Source organism: Chiloscyllium plagiosum, chromosome 23 (assembly GCF_004010195.1).
Source record: "Chiloscyllium plagiosum isolate BGI_BamShark_2017 chromosome 23, ASM401019v2, whole genome shotgun sequence".
Classification (NCBI taxonomy): Eukaryota; Metazoa; Chordata; class Chondrichthyes; order Orectolobiformes; family Hemiscylliidae; genus Chiloscyllium; species Chiloscyllium plagiosum.
The window spans coordinates 811,238-831,775 of record NC_057732.1 but is presented as its reverse complement, the minus strand read 5'-3'; the positions used below and the strand labels follow the sequence as shown (position 1 = coordinate 831,775).

The window sequence follows — 20,538 nt, the reverse complement described above, 5'->3', positions numbered from 1 at the left end:
TGTGTGTGTCTGTGTGACAGCATCTGTGTGTCTGTGTGTGTGTGTGTGTGTGTGTGTGTGTGTCTGTGTGTGTGTGCGCATGATCTCAAAAGGCTTGATCAACTTCTCTTTGTTTATTTTATTTAGTTACCAATCACCAGATTGGATTGCGCTCTGTCACAATTATCCTGACATTTGGAAACACGAAATATTGTAAACTCAGTAAATGGCCTTTTGTTTATATGCAGATGGTCTTAGTTGTTACTGAGAGGAAGGCACTCCCTCTACATCAGAAGGTCACGTGGACCAAGACTCTCAGCTAACACCTCACTGTGAGGGTGAGGGAGTGCCACATTGTCAAAAGATGCCATTCTGGATATGAACATTTAACCATTGCTCCCATAATACTGACACTGTGTTCTTTGTGAGAAATTGCTGTGTACAAATTGGATGTTGCATTTCCTACGTTGCATTTCCTACATTGCATTGTTGACTGTAAAGCAGTTTGGGACATCCTGTGTTTTTGAATGGTGCTGTATAAATGCATATTCAGTTGTCCATAATCACATGGTGTCTGGAAAGTGAATCGTTTGATAGTGATTGAGAATTATAAGCTGGAGCTCTGGTGTCCTTGCACTGGAACTGCTGGAAATGGGTCTCGAACACACTACACTCTGCCTCTTTGTCAAAGCCAGAGATTTGTTCTGTCTTTACACTGTGGTCTCAGTCCCAAAATCTGGAATCCCGACCTGTCCGCCCATCCACTGTCACAATGACTCAATGGATGGAAACTCATATCCAACTAGTTCAGGAAAGGATGGAAGAATCCAAATCTGTGCTGTGGGGTGATGGCTAGGTGAGGGTGAGAGGGAGCAGTGCTGTCAGAATGGGCTGTGGTTCAGTGTCTCACAATTGCCTCTGGGTTATCTTGTGGGTTTGCAGCATGCATGTTGTCCTCTGTCCCTGCTCATGAGCTCCAGTCTGATTTCAGGCTGAAACTGGAACGAGCTGAGAAGCTAATCAATGGCCTTGGAGGAGAGAGAGAACGATGGACAAGTATTTCAGAGCACCTGGAGGCAACATACCAGAACATTATCGGCGATGTTTTATTAAGTGCCAGCGTGGTGGCATACCTTGGTCCCTTCACACCTGAATTCCGACAGGTAAGGCAAGCTGGCAAAGCTTTTTAATCTCAACAGCAATGCTAAGTGTAATTCCATGTGTGAGCAGGAATAGGGTGAGGGATGACATTGGGCTGTTCACAATTCCATTTGGGAAAGAACTTCCTGCTTACCGCACACAGATTCAACCCAATCATTACAGAACCAAAACTAAAGCAGCTTACAGGACCACTCGGATGTTTCAGCCCCTCATACCTATACCAGGCTGATCAAAGTGTACATTGTTGTACTGTGTACACCAAGCAGTCTGCCACTTGGTTCTACTGTGCCCTGGAGACAAGCAGGAGGCAATTATCACTCTGCCCCTCTATCTCAGAGTGATTGAGAACAGCCCCAGTGAGGATCAGCTGTTGATTCTATACCATGAACACAATGTAAATGTTCTCAGTCTTCAACCTTCACTGCTCACTTTGCTGCTTTTGGTTGGATTTACTGACCCAGTGTGCACATTGGGAAGGCAGGATGACAGGGTAACGTTTCCACCAGTTGCACCCAAGTAACAAGGACCCACCAGCTTAGCCACCTTGAGACTCTTAACCCCTGAACTGGAATGAAGATTTCAGTCTTCCCAATTGGAGGAAACTATGGCTCATCCCAATCAGAGAAAAGCACTTTGACAGTGTGGATACAGCAGAGAGGAAGAGCGTTTGTGGAGCCATTAGTGAATAAGTGCAACCTTGGGCCAGTTTATGGGGATGACATGAACTTCAACCTGTTTCCTACCTTGTAGTCTAAGTTGTGAGGCAGCAGCTGTTCCCTCTGGTTCTGAAAGGGTTAATGTTGGGGACTGCTTTAAGATCCACCCAATCTGATGATGATACTTGGATGGGGATAAGGCAGATGATTTTATTGTTGTGTGGAATGCAGATCCAGATCCACAGATTTCCCCATTGTTTTAGTGACAATGACAAACAAATTAATGCAATTTAGCCTTAATTGCTTCAGCTACAACTTTACAATAATCTATATCTTGGATGTAGGTTTGCTTGCTAAGCTGGAAGGTTCATTTTTCATACATTTTGTCACTATAATAGGTAACATCTTCAACGAGCATCTGGATGAAGCACTGGTGGTGTAGCCAGCTTTCTATTTATATGTTTGAGTTTCCTTAGGTTGGTGATGTCATTTCCTCTAGTGATGTCATTTCCTGTTCTTTTTCTCAGGTGGTGGTAAATGGGCTCCAAGTCCATGTGTTTGATGATAGAATTTGGGTTGGAATGCTATGCTTCTGGGAATTCTCGTGCGTGTTTCTGTTTGGTTTGTTCTAGGATGGATGTGTTCTCCCAGTCAAAGTGGTGTCCTTCCTCAGCCGTATTTAAGGATGGAGTGGGTCATGTCTTTTTGTGGCTAGTTGATGTTCATGTATCCTAGTGGCTTAGTCTTGCTTGGTGTCTATATAGAGTCTTTCAAGTTCATTAGTTTCTGTTTTTAGTGTGTTGGTGAGTTTGTGGGCTACCATGATGCCAAGGGGTCTGGAGCAGTCATTTCAGAAATGTCTTTGAAGTAGGAGAGAGTGGCTAGGGTTTCTGGATGGGTTTTATCTGCTTGTTTGGGTTTGTTGCTGAGAAATTGGCAAACTGTGTTCATTGAGTACCCATTCTTTTTGAATACACGGTATAGGTGATTTTCCTCCGCTCTGCGTAGTTCCTCTGTACTGCATTGTGTGGTGGCTCATTGAAATAATGTTCTAACACAGCTTTGTTTGTGGGTGTTGGGATGATTGCTTCTATAGTTCAGTATTTGGTCCGTATGTGTTGTTTTCCTGTAGACGCTGGTTATAGAACATAGAACAATATAGCACAGAACAGGCCCTTCGGCCCACGATGTTGTGCCGAACATTTGTCCTAGCTTAAGCACCTATCCATGTAACTATCCAATTGCCGCTTAAAGGTCACCAATGATTCTGACTCTGCCACTCCCACAGGCAGCGCATTCCATGCCCCCACGACTCTCTGGGTAAAGATTTGAAGTTCCCCATTAGCTGTTCACTCTACTGTAACATCCTAGGAATGGCAGTTTGTTGTTGTTTTTCTCCTCTATCCTTCACCATAGGAAATGGCATCACCGACCCAAGGAAAGCCAAACATAGAAAGTGGGCTACACCACCAGTGCTTCATTCGGAGGCTCACTGAAGATATTACCTCGTATGGTAATGAAATGTCTGAAAATGAACCTTGCATCTCAGCAAGCAAATCTACATCCAGAACCTCAACCTGTGCTACAAATCTTCTCAAAACTCACTAATCTACACCTTGTTAAGATAAGAACCTCTTCTTGTCAAGACTCACTTGTCATTGTTCCTCTATCATCGTAAACGAGATAGACCTTTAGACCCAGTGACAGTATCATTTTACCCCCATCCAGAAACATCCACTCCCTACCTCCCATACTCAGCAGCAGTATAAACTACAAGATGCACAGCAGAAATTCACCAAGGCTCCTGAGACCACACCTTCCAAACCCACGACCACTTCCATCTAAAAGGACAAAGGCAGCAAATACACAGAAACGCCACCTCACCAACGTTCCTCTCCATTCACCATATAGTGCATATGTATGCACATGGAGCAGATACTTAATCTGTTTTCAATTCCAGGGACTACATCTTGTACAGATTTCATTTGTTGGGTTGGTATTTCATTTTCTTTGCAGAATGTTTTGGGAGAATGGTTGGATATGTGCAAGCAGAAACAGATCCCAGTCTCCAGTGTCTTCTCCTTATTGAATACATTGGGGGACCCTGTGAACATCATGGAGTGGCAACTACATGGACTTCCACGGGACACGTAAGCATTTTTCTCCCAAAACCTCTGCCTGGAATGTGCAAAGTCTTTGGCACAGTCTCTCAAAACAATTTTCCTATCCCCTCAGATTCTCGGTGGATAATGCCATCATCGTGACTTCAGCTCAGCGCTGGCCACTCATGATTGACCCCCAGGGTCAGGCCAATAAGTGGATCAAAAACATGGAAAAATCCAACAAGCTTCATGTCAGCAAACTGACTGAGTCTGACTGTATTCGCACTCTGGGGAACTGCATTCAGGTAAGGATCCTATATTCTGTTATCTGGTCAAACATCTTCCAACTCAACCTTCGCCAGATCTGAGAGTGTATACATTCACGGTCCTGTGGCCTTTGACAGGGATCAGTTGGTGATTGGAGTGTGACAACAGATTTCAGGACTTGCTCTTTTACTCCTTGTCAGCAGAGAAGCAGGGGTCAACGATCATCCTACAGTGGGCGGTGGATAATTTAAAGATTCTTCAGTATCTCTGTCCTGGTTTATCCCCCATAAATTGAAGTTGAATCTTCAAGACCTGTGTCATCAGATTTTTGGATTAACCATAAACCGCTTCAGACCACACTCTAACTAGCATGGGATCCTACCATGTCCCTTCCAACTAACAGGGAGTATCCATTTTTTGCAGTGGGGAGTGGTGAGAGTGAGGACCGGGGGTTGACAGGAAGGTAAATAAATCCTATAAAAGCTTACCTCATGAATAGGCGGAGCGCACACTAAGCAGGAGCAGACACTGGACTGCTGAGTAAGTGAGGTAATATATTTGGGTGGTTGCATTACCTGAAACACTCGGTAGTGTCTCCCACCCATCCTCCTCCTCCAACCAAAACAAAAGTTCTATGCACTGATTTGGTGAGGTTATGGATTTTTAAAATAGTCTCTTTGGGAATTGAGAATAGTGGGAATGGAGGTTAGGGCAGTTGAATGCTCCTCCTGTAGAATGTGGGAGGCAATGGTCACTACTAATGTCCCCACTGACTTCCTCTGCGGGAAGTGCATTAACTCCAGCTCCTCGCAAACCACGTTAGGAATCTGGAGCTGGATGCACTTCAGATCATTCAGGAGGCTGAGGGGGTAATTGAGAGGAGTTACATGGAGGTAGCCTCACCTCAGGCATACAAAAAAGGTAGATGGGTTACAGTCAGGGGACGGAAAGGGAACAGGCAGACCGTGCAGGGGTCCCCTGAGGCCGTTTCCCTCAATAACGAGCAGAACATTTTGGATACTGTTGAGGGGGACCGGGATAAACTGTGGGATACAGATCTCTGGCACGGAGTCTGTCCCTGTTGCTCAGAAGGGAAGGGGGAAGAGGAGCAGAGCATTAGTCACTGGAGACTCCATAGTTAGGAGGACAGATAGGAAGTTCAGCAGGAACGACAGAGACTCACAGTTGGTGTGTTGCCTCCCAGGTGCCAGGGTTTGTGATGTCTCGGATCGTGTTTTCGGGATCCTTAAGAGGGTGGGGGAGCAGCCCCGAGTCGTGGCCCACATAGGCACCAATGACATAGGTAGGAAAAGGGATGAAGATGTAAGACAGAAATTCAGGGATCTAGGGTGGAAGCTTAGTGAGGTGAGGAATAGGGAGAGACAGCAGTTCAATACATGGCTACAGGATGGTGTAGGAGGGAGGGATTCAGATACCTGGATAACTGGGGCTCATTCTGGCGTAGGTGGGACCTCTACAAACTGGATAGACTAGACCTGAACCACAGAGATACCAATATCCGGGGAGGGAGGTTTGCTGATTATCTTCGGGAGAGTTTAAACTAATTCAGCAGGGGGATGGGAACTTGAATTGTAGTTCCAGTGTCCAGGAGGTTGAGAGTAGTGAGGTCAGAAATAAGGTTTCTAGGTCACAGGAGTGTACCTGCAGGTGGGAAAGTAGTTTGAAGTGTATCTACTTCAATGCCAGGAGCATCTGGAATAAGGTGGTGAACTTGCACCATGGGTTAGTACCTGGGACTTCGATGTTGTGGCCATTTCAGAGACATGGATAGAGCAGGGACAGAAATGGTTCTTGCAGGTTCCAGGGGTTTAGATGTTTCAGCAACAGGGAAGGTGATAAAAGAGGGGGAGGCATGGCATTGTTAGTCAAGGACAGTATTACTGTGGCAGAAAGGACATTTGATGAGGACTCCTCTGCTGAGGTAGTATGGGCTGAGGTTAAAAACAAGAAAGGAGAGGTCACCCTATTGAGAATTGTCTATAGCCTCCGAAAAGTTCCAGAGACGTAGAGGAAAGGATTGCAAAGATTAATTTGGATAAGAGCAAAAGTAACAGGGTAGCTGTTATGGAGTCTTTAACTTTCCAAATTATTGACTGGAAATGCTATTGTTCAAGTACCTTACGTGGGTCAGTTTGGTTTCCAGAAGAAGGGCTTATGCCCGAAAAGTCGATTCTCCTGCTCCTCGGATGCTGCCTGGCCTGCTGTGTTTTTCCAGCACGACATTTTTCAACTCTGGGTCAGTTTTTATCCTACGTGTGCAGGAGGGTTTCCTGACACAGTATAAAGATAGGCCAACAAGAGACAAGGCTAAATTGGATTTGGTAGTGGGTAATGAACCAGGCTAGATGTTAGATTTGGAAGTAAGTGAGTACTTCAGTGATAGTGACCATAATTCGGTTAAGTTTACTTTAGCAATGGAAAAGGATAGGTGTATACAGCAGGACGAGTTATAGCTGGGGGAAAGGCAATTATGATGTGATTAGGCAAGATTTAGGAAACATAGGATGGGGAAGGAAACTGCAGGGGATTGGACAATTGAAATGTGGAACTTGTTCAAAGAACAGCTACTATGTGTCCTTGATAAGTATATACCTGTCAGGCAGGGAGGAAGTGATCGAGCAAGGGAATCATGGTTTACTAAAGAAGTTGAATCTCTTGTCAAGAGGAAGAAGAAGGCTTATGTTAGGATGAGACGTGAAGGCTCAGTTAGAGCACTTGAGAGTTACAAGTTAGCCAGGAAAGACCTAAACAGAGAGCTGAGAAGAGCCAGGAGGGGACAGGAGAAGTCTTGGGCAGATAGGATCAAGGAAAACCCTAAATCTTTCTATAGCTATATCAGGAATAAAGGAATGACTAGAGTAAGATTAGGGCTAGTCAAGGATAGTAGTGGGAAGTTGTGCGTGGAGTCTGAAGAAATAGAACAGGCAGTAAATGAATATTTTTCATCTGTATTCACACTGGAAAAAGACAGTGTTGTCAAGGAGAATACTGAGATACAGGCTTCTAGACCAGACAGGATTGAGGTTCACAAGGAGGAGGTGTTAGCAATTCTGGAAAGTGTGAAAATAGGCAAGTCCCCTGGGCCAGATGGGATTTACCCTAGGATTCTTTGGGAAGCTAGGAAAAGACAGTGTTGTCAAGGAGAATACTGAGATACAGGCTTCTAGACCAGACAGGATTGAGGTTCACAAGGAGGAGGTGTTAGCAATTCTGAAAAGTGTGAAAATAGGTAAGTCACCTGGGCCAGATCGGATTTACCCTAGGATTCTTTGGGAAGCTAGGGAGGAGATTGCAGAGCCTTTGGCTTTGATCTTTATATTGCTATTGTCTAAAGGAATAATCCCAGGGATAGCAAATGTTATCCTTTTGTTCAAGAAGGGGAGTAGAGACAATCCTGGTAATTATAGACCAGTAAGCCTTACTTCGGTTGTGGGTAAATTGTTGGAAATGATTATAAGAGATAAGATTTATAATCATCGAGAAAGGAATAATTTGATTAGGGACAGTCAATTTGTTTTTGTAGAGGGTAGGGTGTACCTCACAAACCTTATTGAGTTCTTTAAGATGGTGACCAAACAGGTGGATGAGGGTGAAGCAGCTGATGTTGTGTATATGGATTTCAGTAAAGCTTTTGTTAACGTTCCCCATGGTAGGCTCTTACAGAAATTTCAGAGGCATGGGATTGTGGGTGATTTTGTTGTTTGGATCAGACATTGGCTCGCTGTAAGAAGTCAGAGGATGGTGGTTGATGGGAAATGTTCATCCTGGAGTTCATTTACTAGTGGGGTACCTTAAGGATCTAATTCGGGGCCACTGCTGTTCTTCATTTTTATAAATGATCTGGATGAGGGTGTAAAAGGATGGATTAATAAATTTGAGGATGACACTAAAGTTAGTGGAGTTGTGGACAGTGCGGAAGGATGTTGTAGGTTACAGAGGAACATAGATAAGCTGCAGAGCTAGGCTGAGAAGTGGCAAATGGAGTTTAATGTGGAAAAGTGTGACGTGATTCACTTTGGTCGGAGTAACAGGAATGCAAAGTACTGGGCTAATGGTAAGCTTCTTGGTAGTGTGGATGAGCAGAGAAATCTCTGTGTCCATATGTGTAGATCTCTGAAAGTTGCCACCCAGGTTGATAGGATTGTTCAGAAGGTGCACAGTGTGTTAGCTTTTATTGGGAGAGGGATTGAGTTTCGGAGCCACAAGGCTGCTGTACATAACTCTGGTGTGGCAGCATTTGGACAATTGCGTACAGTTCTGGTCGCAGCATTATAGGAAGGGTGTGAAAGCATTGAAAAGAGTGCAGAGGAGATTTACCAGGATGTTGTCTGATCTGGAGGGAAGGTCTTATGAGGAAAGGCTGAGGGACTTGAGGCTGTTTTCGTTAGAGAGAAGATGATTAAGAGGTGACTTAAAGAGGTGAATTAATAGAGACATACAAGATGATCGGAGGATTAGATAGGGTGGACAGTGAGAGCCTTTTTCCTCTCTTTGGTGATGGCTAGCACAAGAGAACATAGCTTTAAACTGAGGGGTGAGAGATATAGGACAGATGTCAGAGGTAGGTTCTTTACTCAGAGAGTAGCAAGGGCATGGAATGCCCTGCCTGCAACAGCCAACTTTAAGGGCATTTAAATGGTCATTTGATAGGCGTATGGATGAAAATGGAATAGTGTGGGTTAGATCGGCTTTAGATTGGTTTCACAGGTCGGCACAACATCGAGGGCCGAAGGGCCTGTACTCCTCTGTTTTATTCTATGTTCAATCGCATTGACAAACCATGTGACTCAGGATAAAACCTTGAATCATATATATCAGGAACTATTAGCCAAAGGAAAACTGGACTTAGTTTAATGATTTCATGGCTCTGAAGTACTTAATAAATACTTTTCATCAGTATTCACATTGAAAAGGGCAATGTTAGTGAGAATATGGAGATACAGGCTTCACGATTAGATCAGATTGAGAAAGGATGTTTTAGCAATTTCGGAATCTCTGAAAATACATCAGACCCTACGGCTGGATGGAAATTATCCACAGATTTTCTGGGAAGCCAGGGAGGAGATTGTAGAGCCTTTGGCTTTGATCTTTGTCATCATTATTGACAGGAGTAGTGCCAGAGGACTGGAGGATAGCAAATGTTGTTCCCTTGTTCAAGAAGGGGAGTCGGGACAACCCTGGAAATTATAGGCCAGTGAGCCTTACTTCAGTTGTATTTAAGGTGTTGGAAAAGGTTATAAGAGATAGTATTTATAATAATCTGGAAAGGAATAAGTTAATTAGGGATAGTCAACACAGTTTTGTGAAGGGTAGATCGTGCCTCACTAACCTTATTGAGTTCTTCGAGAAGGTGACCAAACAGGTGGATGAAGGTAAGTCGGTTGATATGTACATGGACTTCAGTAAGGCATTTGATAAGGTTCCACATAGTAGGCTATTGCACAAAATAAGGGGTTTTGGGATTGAAGGTGATTTAATGGTGCCTCACTAACCTTATTGAGTTCTTCGAGAAGGTGACCAAACAGGTGGATGAAGGTAAGTCGATTGATATGTACATGGACTTCAGTAAGGCATTTGATAAGGTTCCACACAGTAGGCTATTGCACAAAATAAGGGGTTTTGGGATTGAAGGTGATTTAATGGTTTAATGAGAAAGTGTGAGGTAGTTCACTTCAGAATAAGTGACAGGAATGAAGAATACTGGGCTAATGATAAAATACTTGGCAGTGTAGATGAACAGAGAGATCTCGGTGTACATGTGCATAAATCCCTGAAAGTTACCACTTGGGTTGTTGGAGTTGTTAAGAAGGCATGTGGGGTGTAGGTGTTTGTTGGTAGGGGGATTGAGTTTCAGAGCCACGAGATCATGTTTCAGCTGTACAAGACACTGGTAAGGCCGCACCTGGAGTATTGCGTGCAGTTCTGGTCACTGCGTTATTGGAAGGATGTGAAAGCTATGGAAAGGGTGCAGAGGAGATTTACTAGGATATTGCCTGGTATGGAAGGAAGGCCTTGCAAGGAAAGGCTGAGGGAACCGAGGCTGTTTTTGTTGGAGAGAAGATTGAAAAGTGACTTAATCGAGGTGTATAAGATAATCAGCAGGTTAGATAGGGTGGACAGTGAGAGCCTTTTCCCTTGGATGGTGAAAGCTAGCACGAGGGGACATAGCTTTAAATTGAGGGGTGATAGATTTAGAAATCGGGGGTAGAGGGATAGCTTCTTTACTCGGAGAGCAGTAGGGGCATGGAACGGCCTGCCTACAACTGTAGTAGACTTGCTGACGTTAAAGGCAATTAAATGGACATTGGACATATATATGGATAATAATGGAATGGTGTAGATAAGATGGACATCAGATTAATTTCACAGGTCACTGCAACGTTGAGGGCTGAAGGGTCTGTACTGCGCTGTAACGTTCTATGTTTGTTCTATATTTTAAGATTCTTATCCAATTCATTTGTGGGTCAGCTCTTTTCAGAATATTTGAAACATATACAGTATCCACAATGACTGAGATATCATTTGTCAGACACCACCCAAACACACCCAGAGCCAACATCAACACATCCCATTATATTCATTACAAATACATCAGAATGGAAAACCCTAGCACATCTGGACAATATCCAATTTGGGTTCATGTGCAACAATGACAATTTGCACCACATAAGTGACAGACAATAACCATCTCTGACCAAAAAAAAGGGGCTTTACCATTTCCTGTCATTTTCAATGGTATTGCCATTATTCAATCCTCCACTATCAATAACCTGGGGTTACCATTGACCAGAAACTAAACTGGACTAGCCATATAAATACAGTGACTGCAAGGACAGGTCAGAAGCTAGGAACCCTGCAGTAAATAACTCAAACTCCTGACTCCCCAAAGCTTGTCCACCACTTACAAGGTACAACTCAGGAGTATTGGAACACTCCCCATTTACCTGAATGGGTGCAACTTTAACAACACCACCCAGCTCGACACCACCCAGGACAAAACGACCTGCTCAACTGGCACAACATTCACAAACATCCACTCCCTCCACCAGCTGGAAGGACAAGAGTAACATCTGCATGGGAGCACCACCACCTCCAGGATCCCCTCCAAGTCCGATTTTGAAATATATCACCTTTCCTTCACTGTTTACTGCACAGCCCAAAGACAGCAGTGGTTCAGGAAAGAATTTCATCTCCACCTTCTCCACGCCTGCTATAAATGGACAATAAATGCTGGCCTAGCCAGTGAACCACAAAATCCCATGAAAGAATGAAAGAAAACCTTAACTGAACAAAAATGATATTCTCCAACTGATATCAGGTATAATACTGGAATAGATGAGGCCCATTTGCTCTGCTTTACAGCAGAATATGGCTCTTGGAAACCTATTTTGTAGCCTTCCCATCTTTGAGCTGAAAATGTGTCGCTGGAAAAGTGCAGCAGGTTAGGCAGCATCCAAGGAGCAGGAGAATCGACATTTCGGGCATGAGCCATTCTTCAGGAATGAGGAAAGTGTGCCAAGCAGGCTAAGATAAAAGGTAGGGAGGAGGGACTTGGGCGAGGGGCGTTGGAAATGCGATAGGTGGAAGGAGGTTAAGGTGAGGGTGATAAGTCAGACTGGGGTGGGGGCGGAGAGGTCAGGAAGAAGATTGCAGGTTAGGAAGGTAGTGCTGAGTTCAAATGTTGGGACTGAGACAAGGTGGGGGGAGGGGAAATGAGGAAACTGGAGAAGTCTGAGTTCATCCCTGAGTTCATTCCCATCTTTATAGTCAGTTAATGAATTGTTGCTGAGGAAAATATATGGTCGATAGATGTGATTGAAATTCACACAAAGCAAAGCCAAGGGAGATGGGTCAGGACATGTGAAACTTTGGGACACAGAGTATCCCATTGTATATCACTGCCTAAGCATCTGTCCCACCTTAAGAATGTGAAACTTCCAAGTGAGCATCACACCCAGAATTGACCCCGAAGATGAACCACCATCCACTTACCCATCACTGATTTCACACGTTCCTCAATTAATCTATATGAAAACTTGCATTCATTAAACAGATCAAGGAATAATCATTAGCAATTAGCAAGCTCAACAAAATCAAACATTAAGTTATTTTTTTCCAAACCCAGATGTCGAGAAAGAAAATCAAATTAAATCAGTCAGACAACTTTCAGACTGTTTCACTGTTGTTTTTCTTTCCTCCCTTATGTGGCTACTAAAAATAGCACTCAATTTAATAAGCATGATAGAGTCTCTAATGTTCCATGTCTTAGCACACTGTCTAAATTATTAGTTTCTATCTTCTAGTTTGGAAATCCAGTTTTAATTGAAAATCTTTCGGAAGAACTCGATCCCATTCTGGAGCCATTACTGCTGAAACAAACTTTTAAACAAAGAGGGATGGACTGCATTCGCCTTGGAGAAACAGTTGTACAATACTCAAAAGATTTCAAGCTGTACATGACCACCCGGCTTCGAAACCCCCATTACCTCCCAGAGGTTTCTGTCAAGGTAGACCCATCAATCAGTTCACATCAAAACCGGGACGGCTAAAATTGGTTTGGTGCAAAAATCGAGTTGTTTATTCCCTACGAACGTTTCCAACAAACCTGAGCTGGTGAATCCCTCCAATTAGTCCTGTCAGCTCTTACAGCCAGAGAGATATGGAGCAGACACCACAAGATGATGCCTGTAGACCTGTCACCTGCCCTTTTGTCCTACTATGTAGTTTAGTAGGATATAAGTATAGGATCAATGCCGTGTCTGTAGGGGTGCCTGCTAATCACTGGGGTTTACTCTCAAATGTATTTGCTGATGTTGTTACTGCAAAGGGCCATCTTTATATACAGGACCATGATGCAACAATGCTACTGGAGCTGGTTCACCTCGGGGATATGGGCAGTGTTTATGGAAAAGTAAATTGAGTTAACATTTGGGTGCAACATGATGCTGCTTCTGAACTGAAGAGAGAGGTAAATGCATGGTACATTTTATAATACGAGAAAAGTAGGGGAAAAACACTTGGATAAGAAGGGAGGTCAGGGAAGGTTAGAGGGTGAGGGATATTAGAGATCACAGGAGTCACAGAACAAAAGGTAACGTGGGATGTTTTAGAGGAAGGACAAACATAGATACAGAGCAGTAATAGTGAGTTTTGAGAAGATTTGTAGCTTAGGTTGAGGTTCTGGATGTAGGTTTGCTCATTCAGCTGGAAGGTTCATTTCTAGACATTTCATCACCATACTAGACCTTCAGTGAGCCTCCAGGTGAAGCACTGCAGATAATTCCTGCTTTCTATTTATATGTTTGGGTTTCTTTGGTTGGTGATGTCATTACCTGTGCTGATGTCATTTCCTGTTCTTTTTCTCAGGGGGAGGTAGATGGGGTCTAACTCGATGCGTTTGTTGATAGAGTTCCAGTTGGAATGCCATGCTTCTAGGAATTCTCGTGCGTGTCTGTCATAAGATGGATGTGTTGTCCCAGTTGAAGTGGTGTCCTTCCTTATCTGTATGTGAGGATACTAGTGAGAGATGGTCATGTCGTTTTGTGGCTAGTTGATGTATCCTGGTGGCTAGGCTTCTGCCTGTTTGTCCAAGGTAATGTTTGTTACAGTTGTTGCACAGTATCTTGTAAATGACATTAGTTTTGCTTGTTGTCTGTATAGAGTCTTTCAAGTTCATTAGTTGCTGTTTTAGTGTGTTGGTGAGTTTGTGGGCTACCATGATGCCAAGGGGTCTGGAGTAGTCTGGCAGTCATTTTAGAAATGTCTTTGAAGTAGGGGAGAGTGGCTAGGGTTTCTGGAAGTGTTTTGTCTGCTTGTTTGGGTTTGTTGCTGAGAAATCGGCGGACTGTGTTCATTGGGTACCTGTTCATTTTGAATAACGGTATAGGTGATTTTCCTCCGCTCTGCGTAGTTCCTCTGTGCTGCAGTGTGTGGTGGCTCATTGAAATAATGTTCTAACACAGCTTCGTTTGTGGGTGTTGGGATGATTGCTTCTGTAGTTCAATATTTGGTCTGTATGTGTTGTTTTCCTGTAGAGGCTGGTTTGAAGTTCCCTGTTGGATGTTCGCTCTACTGTGACGTCTAGGAATGGCAGTTTGTTGTTTGAGTTTTTTCACTAAAGAGGAGGAAAGCAACTCCCTTGTCGGTCCAACCTCACTCCCCAATTGCCCTCTCATCATTCCCCTCTCTCCCCACTCTCCTGCTTTCCCCTAACCCCTCCCCCCCCCCCCCCCCCCACTCTTTCCCCCTTTCCTTTTACCCTAACCCACTTCCCCTTCCTCCACCCTTCCACTTAGCCTCACAAGAAAGTAAAACATATTGTGCAAATGTAATGTTTGTTAAGGAGCTCATATAATATTAGTCCTGTGTTTCAATGTGCAGGTCAGGGGGGTTCGAGTCACATTCCAGGATTTGTGGTTAAAGAAGGTGTGTTCATGACATGACCAAACAAGTTAAGGATTAATTTATACCTGTTTCCAACATGTGCCACAGGGACAGAGAGTGGGAGAGATTTCTGCTCAACCACAGGATTGGGAGCGATTGGAACCTCAGCCAGTGCCATCGATAGCTCCATACATTAAAAAAGTGTGTGTTGTCATAGCACCTGTGTCTCCAAATGATCTGTAATTTACAACTATTTTTATTGTGCTCTTTTAGAAAGGAAGGCATGGCTCAGTGGTTAGCGCCTGCTGCTTCACAGAGCCAGGGATCTGAGTTTGATGCCAGTCTCGGGCGACTGTCTGTGTGGAGTTTGCGCATTCTCCCTGTGTCTATGCAGGTTTCCTTCCACAATCCAAAGATGTGCAGGTTAGGTGAATTGGCCATGCTAAATTGCCCATAGTGTTCAGGGATGTGTGGATTAGGTGCATTAGTCAGAGGTAAATGTAGAGTAATAGGGGAGGGGAATGGGTCGGGATGGGTTACTCTTCAGAGATCAATGTGAACTTGTTGGGCTAAATGGCCTGTCTCTACACTGTAGGGACTCAATGATTCTAGGAAAATTTCATTCCTGCTATGGGCAGGGATGGTGCCAAACTCAAAGTGACATCTTTGATTTTTCAGGTCACTCTCCTGAACTTCATGATCACATCTGTCGGCTTGGAGGACCAGCTGCTGAATATCGTCACAGCGAAGGAGAAACCGGAACTGGAGGAAAAGAAGAAAGTTCTTTATCTGGAAAGGGCACAAAACAGGTACAAGTGAAAACAGCAGCATCAGACCCAGGGTGACAGCTCTGGTCACAGTATCACACACTGAAACCAAATCGGATGTTGGCACAAAGAAAGGTTAAGTTTGACCAGGTTCATCATCTGAAACAGTGGTAAATATAAATGATTCAGAACTGTTTTACACATATTTTAGCATTGACTAGGAAGAAAGTTCTTTGTGCAACTCACATTGCAAGTTCCAATGTTCTGCTTAGACCCAGCTTGAGGATAGCATTTTGTCTGGACACTACATTTCAGTGAGCACTTACTCACCTTGGAAGGACTGTTGGGCTCATTATAGGCGCAAATTCCTTAAACCAGGCTTATTCCATTGAGCTCTGAAGAAGAGCTCATTGTCATGTTTAAGATGTTTAAATGGATTTTATACTTAACGGAGAGAAACCGTTTTGTCTTCAGTGCAGCACAAAGAATAGAGGTTTATCATCTCAACTTGCCCATTCTAGAAACTCAAATTGAAATCGAAAAGCAATTTTTCACTGGAATATAGAAACTCCCTCATCTCCCTGTGGATTCTGAGTTAAAAAACACACAACACTGGGTTATAGTCCAACAGGTTTATTTGGAAGCACTAGCTTTCAAAACGCTGCTCCTTCATCAGGTAGCTGTGGAGTAGAAGATTACTGATGAAGAAGCAGCGCTCCAAAAGCTAGTGCTCTCAAATAAACCTGTTGGACTACAACCTGCTGTTGTGTGATTTTTAACTTTGTCCACCTCAGCCCAACACCAGAACTTCCACATAGTGGGTACTTAGGAAAGCCTTGGTCTGATTAAACTCAGTAATAGTTTGAGAAACAATATCTTACTTTCTGACTATGCATGTTAGACCATAAGATGTAGGAACAGAAGTAGGCCATTCAGCCCTTCAAGCCTGTGCTGCCATTCAGTTTGTCTACAGCGGATCTGATCATTCTTACACCTTCTTGTCTTTTCCCTCTAACATTATAAATTTCAGGACTCTTCACGGGGTTTGATGATTTTAGGCCCTCATTATACAGGCTGCAACATGTTACTCAAGAATCCACCTTTCCCTTTCACATTGCCTCAAAGCCCATCTTTTTTTATTTATTTGTATGTTCCATTATTACCTCTTTTGACTTCTTATTTTCCCCTACCTGATCACAGCCCTTCTCTTTGTCCCTACACTCATCCACTTTCTCTGACCCTGCACCAGGTTAAATCCTGCTACATCTCAAACTTTTTTTCTGGTTCGGATGACCCACCATCACACTGAAACATGAGATGGAGCTTTCTCTTGGGTTCGGGAATGTACATTAGAACATTTCCCAATTTGTACTGAATGTGCTGAAGAAGGGTCACAGGACCCGAAACATTGACTCTGCTTTCTCTCCGCTGACCTGCTGAGTTTCTCCAGCAATATCTGTTTTTTTTTTCTCATTTCTAGCATCCATAGTTCTTTACTTTTTCCATTATGTATGCTCCTGATGGCCCAGGTAATAACTTAGTGACTAATACTGTTCCCAGTGAGTAGGCTCTCATCTGTAAGCCGCAGTTGAGGCTGGAGGAGTGGGGTTACTGAGGAGGATACAGGGGCATGTCATTAAAATCCAGTAATTCCACACTAGGTTACCTTATCCCAAATAGTGTCAGGCCCATTTCCTTCAACCGCTATCACGGAGTCTGATGATTGATTCTAATTTCAATACTCAGGAAGCTTCTAAAAGAAACCGAGGATCAGATCTTGGAAGTGCTGTCCATGTCGCAGGGGAACATCCTGGAGGACGAGCGAGCCATCAATATTTTGTCGTCTAGCAAACAGCTCTCGCAGGAAATCTTGGAGAAACAGCAAGTCACGACACAGACCGAGAAGCAGATCGATGAAACCAGGGATGGGTACAGGCCTGTCAGTCCATTGCCCATTTGGCATTCTAGAATCTTCCATGCATTTCTAGTTTAGAAGAATTTGTTTGCCCAATGATTGATGTCAGATTGCTTTGTGTTTAATCAGACAGTTGATGAATGTTTCAGAAAGTAAAGGTACATATGAACATAGGAATTAGGAGCAAGAGTAGGCAATTCAGTCCTTTAAGTTTAAAAATCACACACCACCAGGTTATAGTCCAACAGGTTTAATTGGAAGCACACTAGCTTTTGGAGCGACGCTCCTTCATCAGGTGATTGTGGAGGGCTCGATCGTAACACAGACTTTATAGCAAAAATTTGCAGTGTGATGTAACTGAAATTATACATTGAAGAATTGATTGTCTGTTAAGCCTTTCATCTGTTAGAATACAGTGATAGTTTCACTTCTTTCATGTGTAAATCACAAAACCCTTTTTTTAAAAAGAAACATATCTATTTCTTTCTTGTATCTGTTGGTTGAATCTCCCTCCTTTCTGCCTTACTTTCTATTCATCCATTAGATAAGGGTGTCACTGTCTAGGCCATTATTTATTACTCATCCTTAGTTGCCCAGAGAACAGTTAAGAGTCAACCGCATTACTGCAGTCGCATGTAGTCCAGATCAGATAAGGACGGCAGTTTCTTTCATTAGTGAGCCAGTGCGATTTTGTTTTTTTTAATAAATTTTATTTTTGTTTCCTCCCTTTTTTTTCCCCCCCCAATAATCAGCAATAGTGTCATGGCCATCGCCGAACCTATTTCCAGATTTTTATTGAAATTCAAACTCTACCATCTATTATGGTGGGATTCCAACCCAGAGCCCCAAGGCATTACCAGGTTCTCTTGGATTAATACTGGAAATGTGTTGCTGGAAAAGCGCAGCAGGTCAGGCAGCATCCAGGGAACAGGAGAATCGACGTTTTGGGCATAAGCCCTTCTTCAGGAAGGGCTCTTGGATTAATAGTCCAGTGGTACTACCACTAGGCCACTGCCTTCACCTTCCCCCTCCTTAAGTAGAGCTCCTGGAGGCAAGAAAGCTAAGAGATCAGCAATAGATATTTTACCCATAAACAAATTATATTCCTATATAAAATGTATATACCTATATAATTGACATATTGAATCATTAGGTGGTTGTTTGTGACCAGAGCAGATTTTTCGGTGTTGTAGACCTCATTGACTCTGAAGCATAAATGCTTCCAGTTCCTCTTTTGTTGCTGCTTTGATATGGTCCTTAAATATCTCTCTGACCTTATTTTTTTTCATTTTCCCTTGTTTTATTTGTTTCATCGCATTTTATGTCAGACTCTTGATCCCATCCATTGATGCTACTGTTATACATAAATCCCTGATTTCCCCTGTTTTATATCCAATCCTGATCCTACTATCTGAATCCTACTCTGCTCCTGTTAAGACCATAAGAAATAGGAACGAGATTACACGATTTGGCCTCCTTGAGCCTGCTTCACCATTCAGTTGGATCACGCTAATCCAACTACCTCATGTCTACTTTCCTGCCTTTTCCCTGTAACTTGATTCCCCTACTGTCAAGAATTTATCTATCTCAGCCTTAAATGCACACAAAGAATTCCAAAGACACTCCACCTTCTGAGAGAAGAAGTTGTTCCTCATCTCAGTCTTATTTTTATGTTCCTTTATCCTGGACTATGCCCTCTGGTACTCGACTCTCCCATGTGGGGAAACGTTCTCTCAGCATTTACCCTGTCAAGCCCATTAAGAATCTGTGATGTTGTGATGAGATCACCTCTCATTCTTGTAACCTGCAGTGAGTAGAATCCCAATCTGTTTAATCTTTGCTCATAAAACAAGCCCCCCATACCAAGAATCATTCTAGTGAAAATTCTCTAAACTGCATCCAATGAAATGATATATTTCCTTAAATAAGGGAACCAAAACTGTTCACAGTATTCCACGTGTTCTTACCAGCACCTTGTACAGTTGCAGTGAGACTTCCCTATTCTTAAACTCCAATCCCTTTGAAATGAGAGCCAACATGCCATTAGTTTTCCTGATTACACATTGCACTTGTGTGCTAGCTTTGAGTTTTATGCACAAATATCTCCAAATCCCTCTTTGTCAATCTGCTTTCTGCAGTTAGTCTCTTTAAACAATATTCTGTTCTTTGTTCTCCCTTCCAAAATGAACAATTTCACATTTTACCACATTTGCCAATGTTTTTCTCCCTTAATTAATCTATCATTATATCTTTTTAAACTGCTGGTAACCCTCTCACAACCCGTTTTTCCACCTTTTTTTGTCATCTGCAAATGTGGCTACAGAACATTCACTTCCAAGTCATTAGTGCATATTGCACACCATAGTGGTCCCAGCATTGAGCCTTGTGGAAACCCCACTGGTCACAGATTCCAACCCGAAAAAGAACCCCTTTTCCCAATTGCTGCTTACTTCCCATTAGCCTAATCTATAATGATGTCAATATAATACCGTCAACACCATGGACTCTTATTCTATGACCTGACATTTTATGAGGTACCTTGTCAATGCCTTCTGGAGGTCAAAATACAACACATCTACTGGATCCACTCTATTGAGACTTCCTCAAAAAGCTCTAATAAATTAGTCAGACATGATTTCCCTCCCATGAAGCCCATGCTAACTTGTTTGATTAGATTATGATTTTCCAACTGTTCTGCCATGCCTTACTTAATAACTGTTTCCCATAAATTTCCAACAATGAATGTTAGGCTACTTGGCCGATAGTTACTTGTTTTTTTTTTTGCCTCGCTCCCATTTTAAATAGGGGTGTCACATGAGCAGTTTTCCAATCCTCTGATACTTATCCAGATTCCAAGGATTTTTGGAAAAATACCAACAACTTATCTCTGTAGCTACCTCTTTTAGCTCCGAGAATGCAAGCCATCAGGGCTATGGGACTTATCTGCTTTTAGCCTTATTAGCTTGTCTAATACTACTTCTAGTGTTGGTGATGATACTTAATTCCTCCCCTGAATTGTTTAGTATCATTCGGATGTTCAAAGTATCTTCCAACATTAAGACAAATGCAAAATATCAGTTTAACTCCTTTGCCATTTCCTTGCTCCCCATAACTATTTCCCAAGATTCATTTTCTAAGAGGCCCATGTTCACTTTGATCTCTCTCTTGCTTTTGATCTAAAGAAGCTCTTATTGTCAGTTTTTATATTCCTCATAAGTTTGCCTTCAACATTTATTTTCTTTCTTTTTATTTTTTTAATCCTCCATTGCTGGCTTCTGAATATATCC

General features: G+C 42.9%; 1 protein-coding gene across 1 annotated transcript in view; it reads left to right on the top strand.

Moving 5' to 3' along the window:
* Nucleotides 1-20,538, top strand: part of LOC122561437 (dynein axonemal heavy chain 3-like) — a 466,282-nt gene that overhangs the window by 382,612 nt on the left and 63,132 nt on the right. Inside the window, exons 52-57 of the mRNA XM_043713180.1 lie at nt 954-1,142; nt 3,813-3,946; nt 4,032-4,203; nt 12,490-12,693; nt 15,248-15,378; nt 17,083-17,275. Of these exons, the coding sequence (XP_043569115.1) occupies nt 954-1,142; nt 3,813-3,946; nt 4,032-4,203; nt 12,490-12,693; nt 15,248-15,378; nt 17,083-17,275 (1,023 nt within the window). The remainder of the gene's footprint in view (nt 1-953; nt 1,143-3,812; nt 3,947-4,031; nt 4,204-12,489; nt 12,694-15,247; nt 15,379-17,082; nt 17,276-20,538) is intronic.